We start from the raw sequence: 22,124 nt of genomic DNA, 5'->3' as shown, positions 1-22,124 counted from the left end.
CCATTGATGGGACTCCAGCGCCCCCTGCAGGAACAGACGGGGGACGTCAGTCAGGCTTCTTTCTTATTTACAGCGTTTGTGTCAGATGCTTGACGTGTGATTGGTGGATCGAGGATTCGATGGACTTCTTATATTACTGCTGGTTAGGCGTTGAGTATCAGTCCCTCAGATTTGCTTTTATCACATTTGGGTTAGGGTTAGGGTTACATTTATAGTTATTTTAAGGACCGTCAGCATGAACACATTCATCGTGATGCTATCGAGGTCCAAAATTAACTCCTTCATTTCCTTTAATCGTATTAGTTGTGAGCCATTTTGTAAAAAACTCAAAGACTTAAAAACTGGTCTGAAACAGTCTGTCAGACACAAAGCTGCTCTGAGTTGAGGTCTCCTCATGTCGGCGTCACAGCGTCAATACATCAGTGAGTGAGAGCTGGTGCTTGACCAGTTCTCTCTGTTGGGTTAATGATAATCAATCCGTCCTGACTTGAGCAGAGAGGCTCTGAACGAGAAGAGTTGATGGGGTTGCATGTTCAGAATAATGACGGGGAGGACAACATGTCACTCATTCTGTCGACACTGAAGACAACAACGGCGCTTTTTGATCCATGTTGCTGGTTGAGTCTCTTCAGGAGCGAGCTCCAGGATGAATCTGTCTCTAGCCCCGTGACGTTCATATTTAAAACTCTGAAACACTGCAGCCATGCTAACCATTAGCTGCTAACTATTAGCATGTTGACGGGTTGATGGCATCCTTCAGACAGCTGTAAAGTCTTTATCTTCTGTTGTGTCCTCTGACTATAAAGCATCTCTGAATTGGCGTCTGAATGATCCTGGAGGTAGATCAGATATTTCAGCCGTCTGCATAAAACACGACTCCTGTTCAACGCCGTGCTGCTGCTCATAACTCCAATGTGTGTTGTTGCCGACCCGCAGCTTGTAAATTGTGCATCTGCTTTATCACCCCGTTGAGGCTGCTGCGAATTTACAAGAATATGGTACTAGTGAGAGGAGGACTATCAACCCCTGTAGGGTGTGTTTCCTATCGGCCCCTCAGGACGCCATTACTGAGAACTGGCTGTGTTTATAGGGAGAGCGTCTCCATACTACTCCGCTGAGCTATGTGTGCAGCACGTCGCTCTCCAAAGAGCGTTTCCTATAGTTCATTATTCTCTCTTGTCTCAGGAGCAGCTCGCTTTGCATCCAATGTTTGAAAACTACAAATAGGAAACTGTGAACACGTCCAATAGGTGTGCACACACGGTGAGAAAAAGAAAGATTCACTAATAACCTGAATGAGCGCCATATTATAAGTATATATAAAATAACATTATTATTATTATCATATTTTAGAAAAGTGTCAACAGGAAACTCTGAACACATCCAACAAGAGAACAAGAGAGATTTATTGATAGTTTTTTTTTTTGTCATGTGTTATTCTTTCTCATTAAAACTTCACCGGAAAAGTACTGACATAAAAAGATAGAAACAGAACACACAGAACACATGTTGGATAATCTGTCCCCAGAGGTAAAGAACACCATCACAGGTCAACCTGTCAATCACCCTCAGATCACTGACAGGATACAGAGATCCTGCAGCAGCTGCAGCGCGACACAACATGGTCAAAAACTCTGGAGCTTCGTGTATGAAGAAATGAATCTGTTCTGTATTTCTGTGTTATCAGATTAATAATGCAAACAGCAGAAAGATATTAGAAATAATGAAGCAGCGTTAGTGAATGAATGTAAAGATCCAAACAACATATCAATGTGCCAGATTGTCGGCATGAGCTAATTTCCAGCTGTGGTCCATCAGCAGGTTGGTGGTTCACACGTAATTTTTTTTACATTAAAACAAAACGACGAGCAAAAACCAAACAACAACATGAAGTGCACATTAACTGACGGAGAGAAAGTGGTGTTACGACAGAAACCAACCACTTCAAAGAAGAGTCTGCTACGACCGACCAACCACTGCAAAGAAGAGTCTGCTACGACCGACCAACCACTGCAAAGAAGAGTCTGCTACGACCGACCAACCACTGCAAAGAAGAGTCTGCTACGACCGACCAACCACTGCAAAGAAGAGTCTGCTACGACCGACCAACCACTGCAAAGAAGAGTCTGCTACGACCGACCAACCACTGCAAAGGAGAGTCTGCTACGACCGACCAACCACTGCAAAGAAGAGTCTGCTACGACCGACCAACCACTGCAAAGGAGAGTCTGCTACGACCGACCAACCACTGCAAAGAAGAGTCTGCTACGACCGACCAACCACTGCAAAGGAGAGTCTGCTACGACCGACCAACCACTGCAAAGGAGAGTCTGCTACGACCGACCAACCACTGCAAAGGAGAGTCTGCTACGACCGACCAACCACTGCAAAGGAGAGTCTGCTACGACCGACCAACCATTGCAAAGGAGAGTGTTTTATGACAAAGAAAACCTAATTCTTTATTGTGTTCACTGAATAATTGATCATCTGTTTCTCCTGGTATAATCTAAGAAGTCATCATCTATTATTAGCATAAAGAGAAACATCACAACAGCTCTGATTCTCACTCCTTTAACAACATGTAAATGTTTCCCTCAGACGGCAGATGGGGATTCACGGCTGTGGTAAGAAAACATTATGCTAAATGGAAATGTGACACCACAGGTCCTGGCTCAGCGTGTTCTTCATTACAAACACAATCAGGGGTTTAGTAATGAAGGGGCTGCGATCAGTGACAGGAGGATCACCATAACGCACGCCAACCTCTCAGGCCGCCATGCAGCCCTTCAGATCCATGTGGCTTAGCCGCGTGAGGCAGATGAAGGGAAGGTCAACATGAACAAATCTGACTTTTCTGAATTGTAAATGCAGAGTTCAGAACGTGACCTTCGAGGATGATCTCTGCTAATGATGCTAATGAATCCCCCTGACATCCAGCTGCATTGTCCCCTCCCCCTCCCTCCTCCTGGCTAATCACATTTCTCCAAATATTTTCCTTTTTCTCACTCAAACGTTGATGGATGTGATGGTCATTTATCATCGCGGCGTGCAGGCTAATGCTATCAGCTCCTGGCAGCAGGTTTTAATCATCCTCTTGTGGCTGAAGCTGGTGGCACATTATCCAATAGTGCACATCTTGCAGAGCGGGGAAATGTTATTAAAAAGTTGCAAAGCTGGTAGATTGTAAAACTGGCTAACTGCGGAGGAGCTCTGGGTTTCAATCTGTGAGCGCTGCATGTCTAAGAGCACGATGAGAGCCGAGTATCATCAGAGCTGGAACTCCAATAACCTCGGAGAAAAGAAGTCAGGATACACACAGCTCATGGATCATATCATGTAACACACACACACACAACCTGAACACAGAGTCTGATCACACAGGAACATCCTGCTGAAACATTTCTCTAACTGCTCCCTTTCCCTTCACTCAGGTGTTTTGGATTTTTATCTAAAATGTGTTCTGGGAGCCTCGGGGACCAGCGGCCTCATTCACCACTGTTTATTCCATTTTCTTGTAATTGGTTCATTAAAGAGATAAATCAGGAATTGTTTATTAGAGGAAAGTAGAAAAACTCTCTTACTGTGGTGGGGTCTTGTGTGTCAGGTATCAGTATCTGTATGGCTCTGCTCTGTGCACTCGTTAACGATGATGAGGACTCAGACTCCATGTTTTCAGTTCCTGCTCAGACATTTAGCTTCCTCTAAAGTTTCTAGAGTTCATTTGTTTCTCAGACATCGTGCAGCTCGTCTTCTGACCACATGAACTGTGTATTTTGATTCAAAAAATGGTGTACCTTCTCTCTGCGCTGTGACAGTAACTCTCTATGGCTGAGGCTTCAATCCATCACTGACGCTGCTGAGGACCGAACTCTTTCAACCTGCAGGAGACTGAAGACAGGAGGAACGGGGAAGTGTCAAGTACGACTTACTTTTCCATCAATGACCATTAACACGTCACAGTTTAATCAGTGTGCTGGAGGGAGCAGTGATTAAACCCAGACTGTGGGAAATCTCCACACAGAAACCAATGATGCTTACAGGTCCAGACAGATACGTCCTGCATAGTCCTGCAGAGTCCTGCTGAGTCCTGCAGAGTCCTGCTGAGTCCTGCTGAGTCCTGCTGAGTCACGTCTCCTGCTAGAAGCCTTAATCTGAGGTGGGCGAGGCTCGAGAGCTCCCTGAATCTTAAACAGCGACTGGACGAGATAATCACACTTCACTTCTGCACATCAGGAGCCTCTGCCATCGCTCTCGATGCTCGGAGCCTTAGAACTCACATTTGCATGTTTCTGGCTCCTGAGAGCAGAAAAAGTCATCATAGATGTTTTCAGAACCACTTATGAACCCTGAGGGGTTAACACTCACGCTTTGGGTAACCCTAACCCACCTGTAAATTTGTTTTATAAAATGTAAATGTGTTGGGGGGGGGGGGGGGGGTTAGGGTATCAGGTGTAAAGCTGAAATGTCTTTTAATGATCATGATAGAGGTCTGTATAGAGTTCCACTTGATCCCATCGTTTAAAGGTCAGACCCCCCTCTGTGCCTCGAGCCGGGTCAGCGGCGCCCTCTAAGCCCCCTTTGACAGCACAACGTTCAGCTAATTAAAAAACATAAATTACATGAATCCAAGTCATCGACAGCAAGCGGGATTCTGTGCTTCCTCAGCAGACGGGATTAGAGAATGGACCACCTCGTCTCGGGTGTCTCTGAAGCGTTCCTCGCTGCTGCGGCTTTAAAGGAAACAAACGGAGGAGGAGTCCGTCTTTGAACTCTGGTAATCATTTTCTTTGTGTTGCCTCTTTGTGCAGCCTCCGCTGATGGTCAGCCGTGATTGTTGCCATTCATCACTTCCCACCTGCCCGAGCCGCGCGGCGCTGCAGAATCACCGGGGCCGAGCTGGAAACAGAAAATCACAGTGATTGAACGTCGAGGGAAGCAGACATCAAACTGGCGTTGGCCCTGAATGACACACGGCTCGCTCGCTTTCCCCCCCGTCACGTTAAACGGGTAAGTGACCTTCAGGATAGAAACGTGATGCGGTTACTGCGGCGCTGTCACACCATGATGGCGGATGCTGACGGATGAGCGCTGAGGCGCCGAGGCCTTCACACACCGCTCAGATCATTAAGGTGTGACCACTGGAGGTAATATTGTGACGCCAGCTCAAGTCAAGCGACCATAAAAAAGCTGTGATTCATTCGTTCATCTGAAAAACTCGAACCGCAGATTGTGTTCCACGATTTAAAAAAACAACACCGACGTCGTCAACGTGTTCTGGCGACCCCATTTGTTCTTCCAACGATCTGCTCTGAACACAACAAGATCCTCTCTAGAAACATTGAAATCTTTGCTTCCTGTTGTTGGAGGGAGAGAGGCGGACCTTAAATCCACCTGGCTGTCTTCTCGTGGTCAGAGAAGTGTTAACCTCAAAGATCTCATATTAGATCAAGAGACTCACTCTGAGAACAATGTTTTAGCACTTATGGAGGATTGGTTGGGATGCCACTTCCCAGATCACCTCAGCTTTGTCTCCTGGGGGATAAAGGTGTAGTACCCTATTTAAGCAAATACTCATTTAAAGTATTAATAACTGGCTTAACAACATGTGCTCGGCTAATTCTTAGATTTTGGAAAGAACCAAGAACTCCGACACTGAAAATGTGGAAAGAAGAAATTATGACAATAGCTGCTTGTGAAAATATGCTTGGAAAGCTGAACTGGAAAAATGACATTTCTAAGGAGCAATGGGACAATTTTAACCAGTTTGTATCAGGAGAACGCAACACATCACTGCCACGGTGTTGATTGACTTTTGTTTGTTAGTAAGCACACATCATCCTTCTGGTGATGCACTGTTGATACTTTCTGCAGCATTGTATCTCATTTCTGTCATCCATTTATTGTCTATTATGTTTCCTGCCTGTTTTGTTGTTCCCTTTTAGTCTGTTTGTTTGTTTTTATAATTGTTTGACACTATAATGTTGTTATAAAAATCAATAAAATATAAATTATAAAAAAAAAGAGACTCACATTGACGCAGAAACGAGAAGTGAAGCTGCTTTTAAAGATCTCCAGTAAAATCACAAATTATAAGATTTATATTTTACAAATATCTCCACTTCAAAACAGATATTCATGGAAGACCACCAAGTTAGAAATCCTCGTTGAGTGACATGTCGTCTGGTTCTATGGAAACATGGCGCCCAACGTGCACCTTAGAGCCAAAGCCCTAAACACTTTTTAAATATATTCCACTTCAGAGTGTCTTCTTCTTTCTGTCATTACAGTGTTGATACCAAGCAGCCGACGCTGAAGTGTAAATGCCACCGTCCAATCAAATCACAGCAGATAAGTGGAGCTAGCGAGCAGAAGAAGCGTCTCTTGTTTAGAGTGTGTGGAGTGACCTCTTCCTCCCTCACATGCTTCTTCTCCAGCTGTGTCAGCACCGCCACACGCCCGTGATTCAGTATCCCCGCCTGTACTGACCTCCGTCTCTCTGCTGCAGTGTTATGATGTCACTGTGCTGATCCCGGGACACGTCCTGTCACTTTAATGATGATGATATATGGCTGTTTGTGCACGCCGCTCCTCTAAAACCTGTGAACTGTGCTCCTCCATCTCTGTCCATCTTGTTGTTATTTAACACGCCTGTTAGCCAGCAGCTCACCGCATGGACATTCTGATGGAATAAAGGACAGCATGGTGGCGCTGGTGGTAGCGGGAGACGCCCAGATGTTACTGATGCAGACAGCTCACACATCAAACTGAAATCTATGGGTTAGGGTCCACACAGGGAGGAAGTGGGCGCCGCTGTGACTGAGCACCGGCTTCACTGGAATCACGGAGAAATGACCAACGGGTCGCAGAGTCAGATATCAAACGGAGAGAGACGATGAATGTGGAAGGTTTGAGTCCATCCTGATTATCTTATCAATTATATTAAATGTTCTTCATAGTTTAATAAATCAAACGACTTCACTGAGTGAACTTTGACCTGAAGCTCCCTCATATTGAATCTTCTGTGAATATTCGCTCCATGTCATCTCTCCGCCTTCAGCTTGTGTTTATATTTCACTCACATGACTCAGTGTGCTTCTGGCCTGTGATTGGTCGATCCCCTCCATCTGCTGCTCTGCCTTGAGTAAATGTAGTGCGCCTTCTCATCATCTGATAAGAACTCTTTACCTCTGTTTTGGTTTCTCGTAGTTTCTATTTGTGTCTGTATACTCGACTTCTTTGTATTCTCCACTCCCTCAAAAACCAGACAACACATCTCGAGCGGTTTAATCTTCATGAAGATTAAATATAAATATCAATATAGAAATACAGAACATAAACACAACAACATCTGTAAAGTAGTGAATTATATCCCAAAGTGATCAAAGTCCTCTCCTCTGTGTCTTACTGAATATAACCAGCTGAATACCCCCTCGTTCACTAAAGGGGGCAGGGCCTAGTGACTCAACTCTCCACATCAGCTGTAGAAGATCCAACATTTATTCTCACAAGAAAAGATCCTGAGCTTCATTGAGTGTTCAGTTCAGGAATCCAAAAGGCCTCCCTGAATCAAACTGCCCCCTCTAGGTGTCACGTTCAGGGAAAAAACATAGTAGGAGCAATTACAGAACCAAAAAATGTTTATTTTTAAACAAAAACTTACTATCTTGAAAAGTCGAAATGTAATAAAGATAATCACTGGTAGACTGACAACTAACATATCACATTTGCCATAACTACAACAGTTTACAACAATAATCTGACACAGAAGGGAAGAAACACAGAGACTAAATAGACATGGGGTAATCAGACACAGGTGAGACCAACAAGACACAGGTGAGGACAATCAGGGCAATCAAGACAGGAGGGAAACACACAGAGGCAGGGAGAAAATACAAGACAAGAAACACTGAGGACAACTACAAAATAAATCATGAAACACTGAAGACACACAGGGAACTCAACGTAGATAAACACTAGAACACTGGGATAAGAAATACCAAAATAAAAACACTAGAAACTAAGCTAGGAAAAGAGAACTACTAAAACAGGAAATATAAACCGAAAATAAGACAATGACCTGGAGGGGGGTAGCAGACCCTTCCTTATCCTCCCTGTAGTGTTGAGTGATGGAATAATCCATATAAGCATGTCTGATGGCGGCCTTATGCTCCACAATTCTTTGTTTTAAATGACGTTTGTTTTGCCCTCACACATCAGGGTCAGGCTGGATCTTGAAATGGTTCAAACGGTCGGTTTCACAAGAATGGAAGCTAGCGATGTAGCACGAGTGATAAACAGAGGCGCTGCTCGCCGCTCAGATTTGACTGACTCATCACGGCCTCTTAAGAAGTTTGTTGATGGTTGGTTAGAAACTGATTGACTGAAATGGAAGGGAACTAACCCTAACCCTGATACAACAGAGACGAAGGCAGCAGACTCTGGGATCCATGTTGGAGTGAAAAGATGACCACACCTCTCCTGACATCAGAACGCCGGCTCTGACATCCTGAAACCAGCCGCCCTTCAGTCCGGAGACGATGTGGGCCGTGAACACACCACAAAGCAGCCTGATGGAGTTTCTCTCTTCTCTGTGAGTGAGCTGCCGGGCTTTGGAAACAGATCGACTGCTGCAGCTGCTGACAGACTCCAGCTCCACGCTCTGCCTGCAGCAGCTGGCAGAGCGTAGAAGTAATATGACATCCCACTCTGGAAGTGCCCGAGCCATTTCATCTGTCACCTTGCAACCAACAACACGTCCCCGCAGCCTTTCCTGTCCTCAGCGTTTGTGTGTTCGCCTTCACTCTTTCATCATTGCTCATGTTGCTCCGTCCTCCTGAACAGAAACCAGACATTGTTTTTCCTCTGTGGGCTCGCCTCCCATTGGCTATTCCTTTGATTCCTACATCACTGGTTTCCACGACGACTGGTTTGATTGATGAAGGACTCATTTCATTAACACTGATCATTGATAGAAGCAGCAGTTATTATTAAGAGTATTGGAACCATGAAATCCTCTGGACATGAAGAGGAGAGCAAACAATCCATCCATCTTTTTTTTATCCGAGTGTTACATCCCTTCTCTGACGCCTCCAGCCTTTTCTAAACTATTGGATTTCTGTTGGGCTTTAAAAATGAAAACTTTCACATCGTTGTTGGCCAAAGATTGTGCACTCTGAAAATGTTTCACTTTTGTGTTTGTGACCCCTCAAAGTTTCTCAGAGTGTGTCATCGCTGCACTCGTCTTTCAAAGATGATCAAACTTTGTTTATTCCATCGTGTCCAACAGAAACATTTTGATTGTGTGCACCATGGCTTGGGAGGAACACTCATGCGTCCTCGAGCTGTGATCTCTTGGCTCCTTCTGTAAATCCATAATGTTAAACTTGGCTGGGTGTGAGTTTTTAACACGCGCTGCAGAAAGGCTCCTTGATGTGAGAGCGTCCATCAGGAGAACCTCTGCAGACGAGTATCTGCTTCACATTGTCTAACAAACCTGATGCTGAAGACATGAACAAAGTTTGGATCACAAAGAGAGATAACCCCGATGCAGAGTACAAAGTCCAACTGCTTCTGCTGCCAAGAATCCAAAAGGCAGAGAACCAAAAGGTGCAGATTTACGTTAGCTTAGCTGTAAGGTCAGATATCAAAGATCCTAAAACACCTGCAGCACATTGTTTTAATGGCAGCATCGCAGCGTATCTGCACCTCTCAGCCACCGTAGTTAAACAAGGTCAGTTTATGATTTGAGTACAAAGATTCAGACATAATGAGGCGTCTCCTGCACATCAAGAAAATGTCTTATGTGAGGCTCCATATCTTCTCAAAGGTCTTATCATAAAGACCCTCGCCGTTTACTGACTGATGCAGGAACAAACGTGTGAAGGTTCATTCATCCAAACTTACAACAAACTCACATCAGAGCCAGAGAGTTCAAGAAGACTGGACTGGCTCTGATTTCTCTCTTTTTTTAGATCTTTGTGCATCCGGTGAGTATGATGATGTTTTACTGTTGTAGCACAGTGAAATATGATCTAGTGTTTTATTCTGAAAATAAAACGGATGACTGACTTCCTGTTTCACCTGGAGTTACTCTGTATTATTGTTACAGATAGATTTAACCCTTAAGGTTCAAGCACAGAACCACATCTGTTCAACCAATCAGTGAGTGTTTCTTGGTCACACTTCATAACCAATCAGATGTTTTCTTTGTGTTGTTGATGATCACGTCGTTATTATGAGCCGTTTTCTTCTTCAGCTCTTTGTCCTCTTCTTGAACGCCCCCCACATCCAGAGCCTCATTATTTTTACTTTGTAGAAGTAAAAAAAGATGAAACCAAAGGACATCCTCCCTGTGTGAATAAATGAGCAGCTCGCAGGCGGCTCTGTGTATCGACGCTCACACCATAATTATCATTTTTCTCTGTCTGTAAACAAAATCATTAGCGGGCCGACGTAGGCTTCTGTAGTCGCTGTATTAGGGCCACTGATGACTTGTTTTGGTGTTAGCAGAGACATCAGCCTTGGAAGCATATTGGCATTAGAGCTGGGTAGAACCAGCCCTGATCAATTCTCTCTTAATGACTTCTCCGCCCTTCTCTTCGGCTCGTATTTCCTTACTCCTCCGTGCTGTCTGCTGAGCTTGCTCTTCTGCATCTTTGTGGGGAAAAAAAAGGAGTGAGAGCGGAGAGATGCCAAACCTGCTCGTCCATGAACCTTTAAAGGTCAGGAGATATGTCGGCAAACAGCCAGGGAACATTAACCAGTGAAGTCTCATCCCACTTTTTATTGGATTGTATCAGATGGGGCTGGAACGAAGAAGCCCATATCCAGAACAATCGGAAGGTAAATATCTCTAATGTTAACAGAGCAGGCCGTCGACTCCACAAAGTGATGACACCGATAATAACATCGTTAAAGCCAATGGTTACTGATTTAAACATTCAAACCAAACATAATGTCTGATGATTACGGACGGACATCATTAGAATTTTATTGATGCACCGATGACCGATTCTGTTTGTCAAAGCCTGTTCTTATCGATACTCTCATCGATACCACAAGGCACGCAAACATGTCAACATGTCAGCGAGCAGCACCTGAGCAGTGAGCTACGTACTACGGTGAGCGTATTGCATCATTTTCTGTTCTGTTCTCCTCTGCACTGTGTTACTGTGTACCTACTCTTAGCTTAGCTTAGCAGTTAGCTTTACAATGGCTTCTTTTTCTGTCTCTCCCTCTCCTGATCTCTCTTGCTCTATGTGTCAGATGTTAAGTTACTCCTCGTCCTCCTTTAGTGATAATGATACTTGTAAGAAATGTAGTTTACTTTTAGCTTTGGAGGCGAGGGTGTCTGAGTTAGAGAGACGGCTCCGCACCATTGAGTCAGAGTCATCGTATGCAGCAGTAGTTAGCCAGCCACCTGTAGCCGGTGCGGGCCGACATAGCTTGGCTTGCCCCCCCGGTAGCTCCCGAGCAGCCGGGAGGCGGTGGCTGGGTTACTGTCCGAGGGAAGCATAGTCGAAAATCGAAGCACACGGTTCCCCACCAACCACTTCACGTTTCAAAGTAATTTTCCCCACTCAGCGACACACCCGCTGAGAATAAAACTCTGATTATTGGAGACTCCATAGTCCGAAACGTGAAGATAGCGAAGTCAGCGGGCATAGTTAGGTGTATACCCGGGGCCAGAGCGGGCGACAGCGCATCTCATTTAAAGTTGCTGACAAAGACTAAAGGTAGATTTGATACAATCGTAATTCATGTCGGCACAAATGACTCCCGACTACGCCAGTCGGAAGTCACTAAGGTTAATGTGGAGTCGGTGTGTACTAAGACGATGTTGGACTCCGTAGTGTTCTCTGGACCCCTCCCAAATCAGACCAGTGATGACATGTATAGCCGCATGTCATCACTCAACCGCTGGCTGTCGAGGTGGTGTCCAGCACACGATGTGGGCTTAATAGATAACTGGCAGTCTTTTTGGGGAAAACCTGGTCTGCTAGCTAGAGACGGCATCCATCCCACTTTGGACGGTGCAGCTCTATTATCTAGAAACATAGCAGAGGTTATTAGTCCAAAACCCTGACAACAACTCAGAGTTCAGACCAGGAGGCAGAGCTGCAGTCTTACACTTAGATCTGTCTCCCAGTCACTATAGCTGTAATTCTGAATCTAACTGTACTTATACTATAGGTACTGTGTCTGTCCCCCGGCCCAGACCCGTTTTTATAAGTCATCCAAACGGTGTGGATCGTCAAAATCTCATTAGAATCAAAACTACGAATACGATTTTGCTAAAAAATCAGAAAATTCACTGCAGACTTTTGAACATTAGGTCCTTAGCATCCAAGTCTCTTTTAGTGAATGATCTGATATCAGATCAGCATATTGATTTACTTTGTTTGACTGAAACCTGGCTGTGTCGAGATGAATATGTTAGTTTGAATGAATCCACTCCTCCCAGTCATTTTAATACTCATATACCTCGAGACACCGGACGAGGTGGTGGAGTAGCAGCTATTTTTAATTCCAGTCTTTTAGTTAACCCTCGACCAAAGCTGAATTTTTCTTCTTTTGAAAGCCTTGTTCTTAGTCTTCCACATCCAGTCTCAAGAACCTTTCAGCCAGTTCTAGTTGCTGTAGTTTACCGCCCTCCTGGCCCATATTCTGAGTTTCTATCTGAATTTGCAGAATTTTTATCAGATTTCGTCCTTAGCAGTGATAGAATAATTGTTGTAGGTGACTTCAATATCCATGTGGATGTTGATAATGATAGCCTTAGCACAGCTTTCATGTCATTATTAGACTCTATTGGTTTCACGCAGGGTGTAAACGAACCTACTCATCATTTTAACCACACCCTGGATCTTGATTTAGCTTATGGAATTGAAATCCATAACCTTACAGTTTTCCTAGAAAATCCTCTTCTATCAGACCATTTCCTTATTACTTTCGACTTTGTCCTACCAGAATTATCTCTGCTTAAAAAAAATGTGCTCTCTAGAAGTTTATCGGATAGTGCTGTAGCTAGATTTAAGGAAGCTATTTCAGCTGTTTTTGATTCAGTACCGTGTTTCAACCCAGTTGGAAACTCTTACGATAGCTTTAGTCCCTCTCAGCTAGATCAGTTTGTTGATAGTGCAGTGGATTCGCTGAGAGTTACTCTTGATTCGATTGCTCCCCTGGAACAGAAGGTTATCAAACAGCAGAGACTAGCTCCATGGTTCAACTCAGAAACCCGGAATTTTGAAAGAATATGGCGCTCGACCAAAACGGTAGAATCTCGTTTATTCTCGCAGGATAGTCATATAAAATATATCATATTATATATGAAGGCTCTACGTCACGCCCGAGCTGCCTACTACTCCTCTCTAATCGAGGAAAACAAAGGCAATCCTAGATACCTTTTCAGCACTGTAGCCAGGCTGACAGAGAGTCATGGCTCCATTGAGCCTTGTATTCCTTTAGCCCTGAGCAGTAATGACTTCCTGAGCTTTTTCAACAACAAAATTCTAGACATCAGAGACAAAATTGGTAACCTCCTGCCCTTACCTGGTGCAGATACGTCTGATACGGCAGAGACAGTTCCAGGACCAGATATTAGTCTCGACTGTTTTTCTCCAATTGATCTTTCAGAGCTATATTCCATTTTCTCTGCGTCGAAACCGTCAACCTGTCTTTTGGACCCAATCCCAACCAAGCTGTTTAAGGAAGTCTTTCCCTTAGTTAGCAACTCTATATTAGATATGATCAATATGTCTTTACTGACAGGCTATGTACCACAGGCATTTAAAGTAGCGGTAATCAAACCTCTACTTAAAAAACCTACTCTAGATTCAGGAACTCTAGCTAACTATAGGCCTATATCCAACCTTCCTTTTATCTCAAAGATCCTGGAGAAGGTGGTAGCTAAACAGCTGTGTGACTTTCTCCATGACAACAGTTTATTTGAGGAGTTTCAGTCAGGATTTAGAGTCCACCATAGCACTGAGACTGCACTAGTTAAAGTTACAAACGATCTACTTCTAGCTTCAGACAGGGGACTTCTCTCTGTGCTCGTCTTGTTAGATCTTAGTGCTGCTTTTGACACCATTGACCATCGGATCCTGTTGTACAGACTGGAGCATTTGCTTGGAATTACAGGGACTGCTTTAAGTTGGTTTGAATCCTACTTATCAGACCGATCTCAGTTTGTACATGTTAATGATGAGTCCTCTATGCACACTAAAGTTTGCCATGGAGTCCCACAAGGTGCAGTGCTTGGACCAATTCTTTTTACATTATATATGCTTCCTCTGGGAAATATTATGATGAAACACTCCATACAGTTTCATTGTTATGCAGATGATACTCAGCTTTATGTATCAATGAAGCTCGATGGCACCAGTCAGTTATGTTAGCTAGAAACATGCCTTAAGGATGTTAGGACCTGGATGACCAGAAATGTTTTGCTACTTAACTCAGACAAGACTGAAGTTATTGTGCTAGGCCCTAAAAACCTCAGAGAGACTTTTTCTAGTGATTTGACTGTCCTTAATGACATCAGCCTGGCATCTAGCACCACTGTTAGGAATCTAGGAGTTATATTTGATCAAGATATGTCCTTTAGCTCTCACATCAGGCAAATTTCAAGAACAGCCTATTTTCACCTTCGTAATATATCCAAGATCAGGAATATCCTGTCGCAAAGTGATGCAGAAAAACTAGTTCATGCATTTGTTACCTCCAGATTGGATTATTGTAATTCTCTTTTGTCAGGGTGCTCTGGTAAGTCTCTAAAGACTCTTCAACTGGTCCAGAATGCTGCAGCTCATGTACTGACCAGAACTAGGAAAAGGGACCACATTACTCCTGTGTTGGCTTCTCTGCACTGCCTCCCTATACAGTCTAGAATAGAATTCAAGATCCTTCTTCTCACTTACAAAGCTCTAAATGACAAGGCACCATCTTACCTTAAGGAGCTACTAGTGCCGTACTGTCCCTCGAGAACATTACGGTCCCAGAATGCAGGCCTGCTAGTGGTACCTACAGTCTCTAAATGTACTATGGGAGGTAAAGCCTTCAGTTATCAGGCCTACTAGTGGTACCTACAGTCTCTAAGTGTACTATGGGAGGTAAAGCCTTCAGTTATCAGGCCTACTAGTGGTACCTACAGTCTCTAAGTGTACTATGGGAGGTAAAGCCTTCAGTTATCAGGCCTACTAGTGGTACCTACAGTCTCCAAGTGTACTATGGGGGGTAAAGCCTTCAGTTATCGGGCTCCTCTCCTCTGGAACCGCCTTCCAGCCGGGGTCCGGGAGGCAGACACAGTCTGTACTTTTAAGAATAGACTTAAAACTTTCCTTTTTGATAAATCTTATAGTTAGGGCTGGTGCTGGTGTAGACCAGCTCTTAGTTATGCTGCTATAGGCTTAGACTACCGGGGGAACTGGCACCTTGAGCTCCTCTCTCTCCCTCTCTCTCTCTCTCTCTCTCGCTCTCTCTCTCTCTCTCTCTCTCTGCATATACAGTACATCATATTACTGCATGTATCTATCTGTAAATCTCAGTCACTAACCACCTACTTTCCTGGGAGCTCTTGAGCTCTCTTAGGCTCCTCAAGATCGTTGGTTGACGGCCTGCCAGAACAACCTGAAGGTCAAGGGTTCAATCCCCAGCTCCTGCAGCAACATGTCCGATGTGTCCTTGGGTTAGGGTTCCTCCTCCCGCTGCTTCGTCTGCAGCGTGTGAACTCACTCAGTTACTTCTGATGGTTTCACTACATAGTAACCATCAGTGTGTGAATGTGTAGGTGTGACCTGCGGTGTAAAAGCACTTTGAGTCGAAAACTAGAAAAGTGCTATGAGCTCAAGTCCATTTACCATGTTGAAGCTGAGAACTCCCGGGAACTAGCACCTTGACACTGCCTAAATCATTGACTTTAAGGTGTTAAAATTGAGCCAGTCATACAACAATAGTAGAGGTCATATCAAAACCATGACAGTTAGTCATTTACAGCTGTGATTTAAGTCAGTCAGTAGTCAGAGTCAGAGTTGGGCTTCTCCTGACTCCAGGGAACAGCTGATCCTCCAGGAACAGGAAATAAACAAATCCAACAGGTAATCGGGCCTGACAAAGACGGACCTCCAACGACGAAGATGTCACACAAAACGGATATAACACAGACTTTCAAACCCGCTCTATGCCGAGGTAACATTCTCCTTCACTGACTTTCTTTCAATGACTCTCTGCCTCGATCACCGGTGACTTGCACCTCTACAAATGCCTCCTGGAGGACGGATTCAGACTTTGCGGCACTGTGGCTGTTTTCCATTGGAGTGTGAGATGAATGTGGGTGGATGATGGAGGAAGCAATGAATGAAGGTGTGTAAAAAGAGGATTCTGATTCAAATACCTTAAAGATTCAGTGTCGAACCTTTTGTCCATATTCTTGGTAAACACATAAATGTATAAGGTCCCTGCTCAGTACTGTATTTAGTGCTTTTATTCCCGTGTGCTGAGCGTGCTGGGGGAGGATGAAAGCATTGTGGAGAGTTATTCACTGACTGATCATCATTTGAAGAAATGTTTGTTATGAATAATACACCTTTGGAAATTCAGGCTAGAAAAAATGAGCCTTTTTCTTATGAAAATATTATCAAGGGAGTATCATTATTCATGTGCTGACTGGTTATTTTCTTTGAGGGATGAAAACCTGTAGTGTTTCTCTCTCACACACACACACACACACACACACACACACACACACACACACACACACACACACACACACACACACACACACACACAGGAAAGTATCAGGTGTTATCTATGACTGAAATCAGTACACTGCATGCTTACTATTCATGGTGTCAAGAGTTTAATAAAATCCCAGCTACACTTTCACGACAAGGTCTGAGCTTGTTTTTCCATTAGTTTTTATCAGCTCCTGTTTTTTTCCCTTAAACCTGGCTCCCCATATCTTACAGGTGTACATGACACTGTTTCCCTGCTTACCTCTCGGTGTGATGTGTGGAGTGCCACGGGCCGCTGAGAGCAGATTTCCTGGGTGATACATGAACAGCAGCTCAGCAGTAAAGCTCCTGCAGTGTTTGTCCGGAGGGGGAAACAGATGAGGTTGACTCAGGGGTCATCAGCTCCTCCTGGGCAGGACGAAGATGATCATCCTCCTCCTGCACCGCTCCACTGCTCAACAATCACAGCACAATACCAAAACCATGAGGCGGAGAAACACGGTAACCTTTTCTGACCCACCTGCAGGACGCTAACATTGTGAGCTTTCATGGAGCTGATGCACAATGAAGCGCTGCATGAACATAAAAATGTTACAGATCATTTCTGAGACGCTCATCTTCCACAGGATCGAGATGTTTTATTCATTTTCTCATACATCTAAGAATTATAATTTATCCTTTATTAATCCTGCGAGGGGAAATTCAGGCTGCCCACAGCGGTAGTGCTCAGGAAGTGGACCGGCACCTCTCCAGCTACCAGACCAATTTCCAGACTTGGTCCGTGCCGGGACAAGTCCCTACAGACTGAGCTGCTGCCGCTCCATCTTGCACACACTAAACAGCTCTTTTCATGTGCTTTAATATTTTATAGAAGCCTTCATGAAAGGTGTATTCAGTATTATTATTCTGATGCCATTAGATTAAACATAAAAACTACAAATATGTTCTCGACATTTAACAAAAAATATATTAAAGATGTTTTTAAATCGCTGTCTCAGTCATTTCAGCAGCATTAAATCAAAAGGTATTTATGTACACGGACCACAGACTGTGTATACAGATGGACATCATGCCTCCTCATTCAAAGGTGAAGTCAGCTGCTGACATATTGCACACAGGCTGCACTAAATCATGAATCTTTATTTTGTTTGTGAGAGCAGGTCTGTTTAAATGTTTTATGGAGTGAAGGTGTTGGAGGACGATGCATCAGGTCGTTAGTTTGAGTTTTGATGTCTGTAACTGTTAAATGAGCTGCTGCCCGTCTCGACTTTAAATAAAGAAATACAAAATGTGACGGTGAAACATCATTAGAGTCTGATGATAAGTGAGACACCTCCTGTTGTAAAACTGATCAGGAGTCCTCTCTCCTCAGGTTGGGTATTCAGGTGTGTCACCAGTCAGAGAAGATGAAATCCCCTGTGACAGTACATCGCTGCCGTGTGTCAGTAAAGGTCAACTCTTTCCTTCAGCTCCACACACCTCTCTGCTGTGAACTGTAAATCAATTTGAGCTGGTTCAACTGAAACACCTTTCGCTCCCCTGCTGCCTTAAACTGGAACGTTAACTCATCTGTGGTTGGATCAAAAGTTCAGAGTCGGCATCTGAGTTTGGAAATTGTCGAAGAAAACAACGGAGGACAGTCAGAAACATTTAGAGACAACTTTAGATTGAACACTACATTTTCACACAACATGTACAGACGCTGTTATTAAAGAGATGTTTCCTCTGTTCAGAGATTGATGCTGCAAAGATGTTCATGTTCTGAACGTGAATGGCTTCATGTCCTTTAAAACATCGTCTGATTATTACTCTACGTACAGCTCAGTGACTCTTCACAAGTCTTGTTGACACCCGGGCTGTTCCAGAACCGTGTTCTTATCTTTGTTTCCAAGCCTCTCTCACAAGCTGCAACATCAGCCTCCAAACATAGCCGGTCCTCTAGCTCACACAGTTTGGAGCAAACAAGATAAAAATGCAGCGTGAGAAACAACACTGATGGTTTCTGAGACGACTGCTTCACACTGTTTCTGCCTTTATGATGATCATAAATATAGAAAAGGGGGAATTGACTGATAAAGAAGTTTATTTCAAAACACTCCATAACTCCCTTTGCAGTCAGAGATCATGCAAAGTGCTCTTCTGACTGCTGGAGTGATTTCATCTAAACTTGATCTCAGACCAAACGCCCTGAGCAGCTTTTATAGCGTGCTAAGGCCGTCCCCACTCTCAGGGTCTGAACTCGCTCTCATTCTCTGGTCTAAAGTTTAACATTACTCCCTGTCATCAAACAGCCTGACCCAGGTCTGACAAGTCCATCTGCCAGGTCCCGTTCCCACACCTGGTCACAGTAGCTGTATGGCTAGTTTTTCATGGAGCCCTGTTAGACCACTTGTCTGTTTTGTGAATCTGTTTATTACGTTTCCTCTTGTCACTTTCACTTCAGGCATCCATACATTTACATATTTTATGTGTACCTGCCTCCTCTCACTCACACAGAAACACACAAACCTTTGCATATCCACACCCCCACATCTTATTTCCATCTCCAGATACCCTGTGCGGATTGCATCGAGGGAACACACACTTTGCATATACAGAATCTGAAGGCCTTTAACCAGTAAGCAATACAAACCTTCCTCCTCTAACAGGAAGCGTTTTAGAGATTATTCCTGAAGGAACGCAGACTAACAAATCACCTTTACCCGACACGGTGAAACAAACATTTCTGCTCATATTTATTCCACCGATTGTGCTTCAGCTGTTTCCTCAGTTGAAGCACAATCATTGGATGAATCCCTCCACCTACGCTGTGTCTAAAGAAGCAGACGGCTGAGGTAACACCGCCTCCGTGTACACCAATAATCTGATCCTTTAAATCTTCACCCAATGAAACAAACTGTGTGCATCATCACACTGTTATATTCTGAGGAGTCTCCACTGTGACTGGTACTTTGTGTATATGAGCGCCCTCTGCTGGGGCCCCTGCAGAATGGGGTGGTGCAGCCCGTGTATCGTTGTCAGTCCGCACTCTGCTGTCCTCGAGCTAACTTTATGTTTAATAAGCTAAAGTACTTTAAGAGGAATTCTTTCTTCCTGGTAAAAGTCATTTTGATCCGTGTCACATGTTTGAGAGAATCTGTAAATGAATATCAAACATTTGTTATCGAGTAAATTAGACACACCACGATGTTATGCTTAGCTAGCTAAAGAGCTCCGAGGTGTTCTGCTCCTTTAAATTGTGTTCTGGACCGTCAGCTCTCTCACATGAAGAGGTCCTCCGTTGGTCATAACTAAAAAGCAGAAAATCAAAAACCCTAATGCGTCACATTTCTGTATCTAAATCTAGAAGGATAAGTGAAGCCTTGTAGGCCAGACCTGGTTATTCCCCTAACATGACCCAACATAGACCCTCCCTGTCCAGGACTACAGGAGTCTTCATCTGCTTACAAAGTAAGACCTAAAACAGGAAGGTCTGAGTCAGTGACCTTTAGCCTGGCTGTGACGGGCCAAGCTGTCATAGCATACGTTTCCTGTAACGCTTCACAGCAGGAAGTAAGAATAGAGAGAGGCTTTACCTGTGTCTGCTGTCTCTCTCTACCTGCTCTCTCTCTTCTTTAATGTTGCTCCTGTGTCTGTGTCAGTTGTTCTGGTAACAAATTGTTGTTCTGGAAATTAAAATAAAAATTAAATGAATGTACATGTTTGCACTCATGCCTCCCCCGCTCCAAAGGGGGGCGTCCAGGAGGATCCTGATCACATACCTGAACCACCTCATCTGGCTCCTTTAGATGTGCATGAGCAGCGGCTCTACTCTAAGCTCCTCCCCCTGAATGTCTAAGCTCCTCCCCCTCTCTCTAAGGCTGAGCCCAGACACGGTCACTACCCAACCTCAGGTGAGGGTTGGAACGAAGGGCGAGCCTTCAGGCCCGTTGCCGGCGCTGAACCAGTCAGCGTGTCTCCATCCTACCTTCACTGTGAACTCCAACATACTGACACTCCTTCACCAGAGGCTGCAGATGGGTTTTTTCATTTTCCTCACATCAGTATGAGATTTTTTAAATAATTATTATTATTATTTTAAGATTTGGAGGAGGTGGACGTGTGAGCGTGTGTCATCCATCTTCTAATAATAAACACAGAGGTTGTTGTGGCTTCTGCTTCACTTCTCATAAAGTGAAGCAAAGAAACCTACAACCCGTTACCCAGAATGCCCCTCTGTGGCCCAACACGCTCCTGACAGCCCACGAGTTCAGTCCCCGAGATAACAAGAGGTGTCTGACTCCTCGGACTCTGACGGACCCCGACACGATCTGAGCTGACAGAAACATGGGGGGGGGACCAGAGGGGGACCAGAGGGGGACCAGAGGGGGGGGGGGCTCCTTCAACAGGCTTCAGTTTGAACACAGTCTGACCTTAAAGCCATTAATGCTCTCAAACTGTTTTTAAAGGCTTCATATGTGATGTTTTGATCCAGCAGATGTCGCCCTTGAGCTCCAGCATGAAACCAGAACAACTCGCGCTGCATTGTTGTGTTAGCATGCTAATGCTAGCGATCTTTATTATGCTCGTATCTTCACACTGCATGTAAATTTACCTGAAATGAGCGTGATCTAGAAACACAGTTAAGCAGTGAGTACAGTATGTTATTCTTCTTTTCTCTAGTCCCTCAATTAAACAACTTTTATACACGAGGGGAGGAGTCAGCCGGCCGTCCGGGCGATGTAAACAAAGTGAAGATAGGACTCTGAAAACTCTGAAAACATCACAGACAGTGGGACTCGGGTGTTACACCCATTGTAGACAGTCATGACTCACAGAGTTATTTTCAGAGGATATACTTGATTTCTACATTTAAGTGTGAAAAATCACAGATTAAGAGTTTAAGTGTTTCCTCCCCAGACGTTCAGACATCATGAAGACTTTTCATTTAGCATTAATGTTCTTATCTTCATCATGCTTTCACTTCACAATACAAAACTTCCTCCTCCTCCAGCGTCTATATATCCAACTCTTAAAGGGCCAGCGTCAATGTATCCACCTCTTAAAGGGCCAGCGTCTATGTATCCAACTCTTAAAGGGCCAACGTCAATGTATCCACCTCTTAAAGGGCCAGCGTCTATGTATCCAACTCTTAAAGGGCCAGCGTCAATGTATCCACCTCTTAAAGGGCCAGCGTCTATGTATCCAACTCTTAAAGGGCCAGCATCAATGTATCCACCTCTTAAAGGGCCAGCGTCTATGTTTCCACCTCTTAAAGGGCCAGCGTCAATGTATCCACCTCTTAAAGGGCCAGCATCAATATATCCACCTCTTAAAGGGCCAGCTTCTATATATCCACCTATTAAAGGGCCAGCGTCTATATATCCACCTCTTAAAGGGCCAGCATCATTA

At 44.3% G+C, this 22,124-nt stretch overlaps 1 protein-coding gene across 1 annotated transcript in view; it reads left to right on the top strand.

Annotated features, from left to right (window-relative positions):
* Positions 1-1,887: 1,887 nt before the first annotated feature.
* Positions 1,888-22,124, top strand: part of LOC132968574 (uncharacterized protein DDB_G0271670-like) — a gene marked incomplete at its 3' end in the record, with an annotated part of 23,798 nt that continues 3,561 nt past the window's right edge. The window contains exon 1 of the mRNA XM_061034238.1: positions 1,888-2,396. Coding sequence (XP_060890221.1) covers positions 1,888-2,396 — 509 coding nt within the window. The remainder of the gene's footprint in view (positions 2,397-22,124) is intronic.

This window comes from Labrus mixtus, unplaced genomic scaffold, assembly GCF_963584025.1.
Source record: "Labrus mixtus unplaced genomic scaffold, fLabMix1.1 SCAFFOLD_85, whole genome shotgun sequence".
NCBI classification, from domain to species: domain Eukaryota; kingdom Metazoa; phylum Chordata; class Actinopteri; order Labriformes; family Labridae; genus Labrus; species Labrus mixtus.
This window is presented reverse-complemented; position numbering and strand designations above follow the sequence as displayed.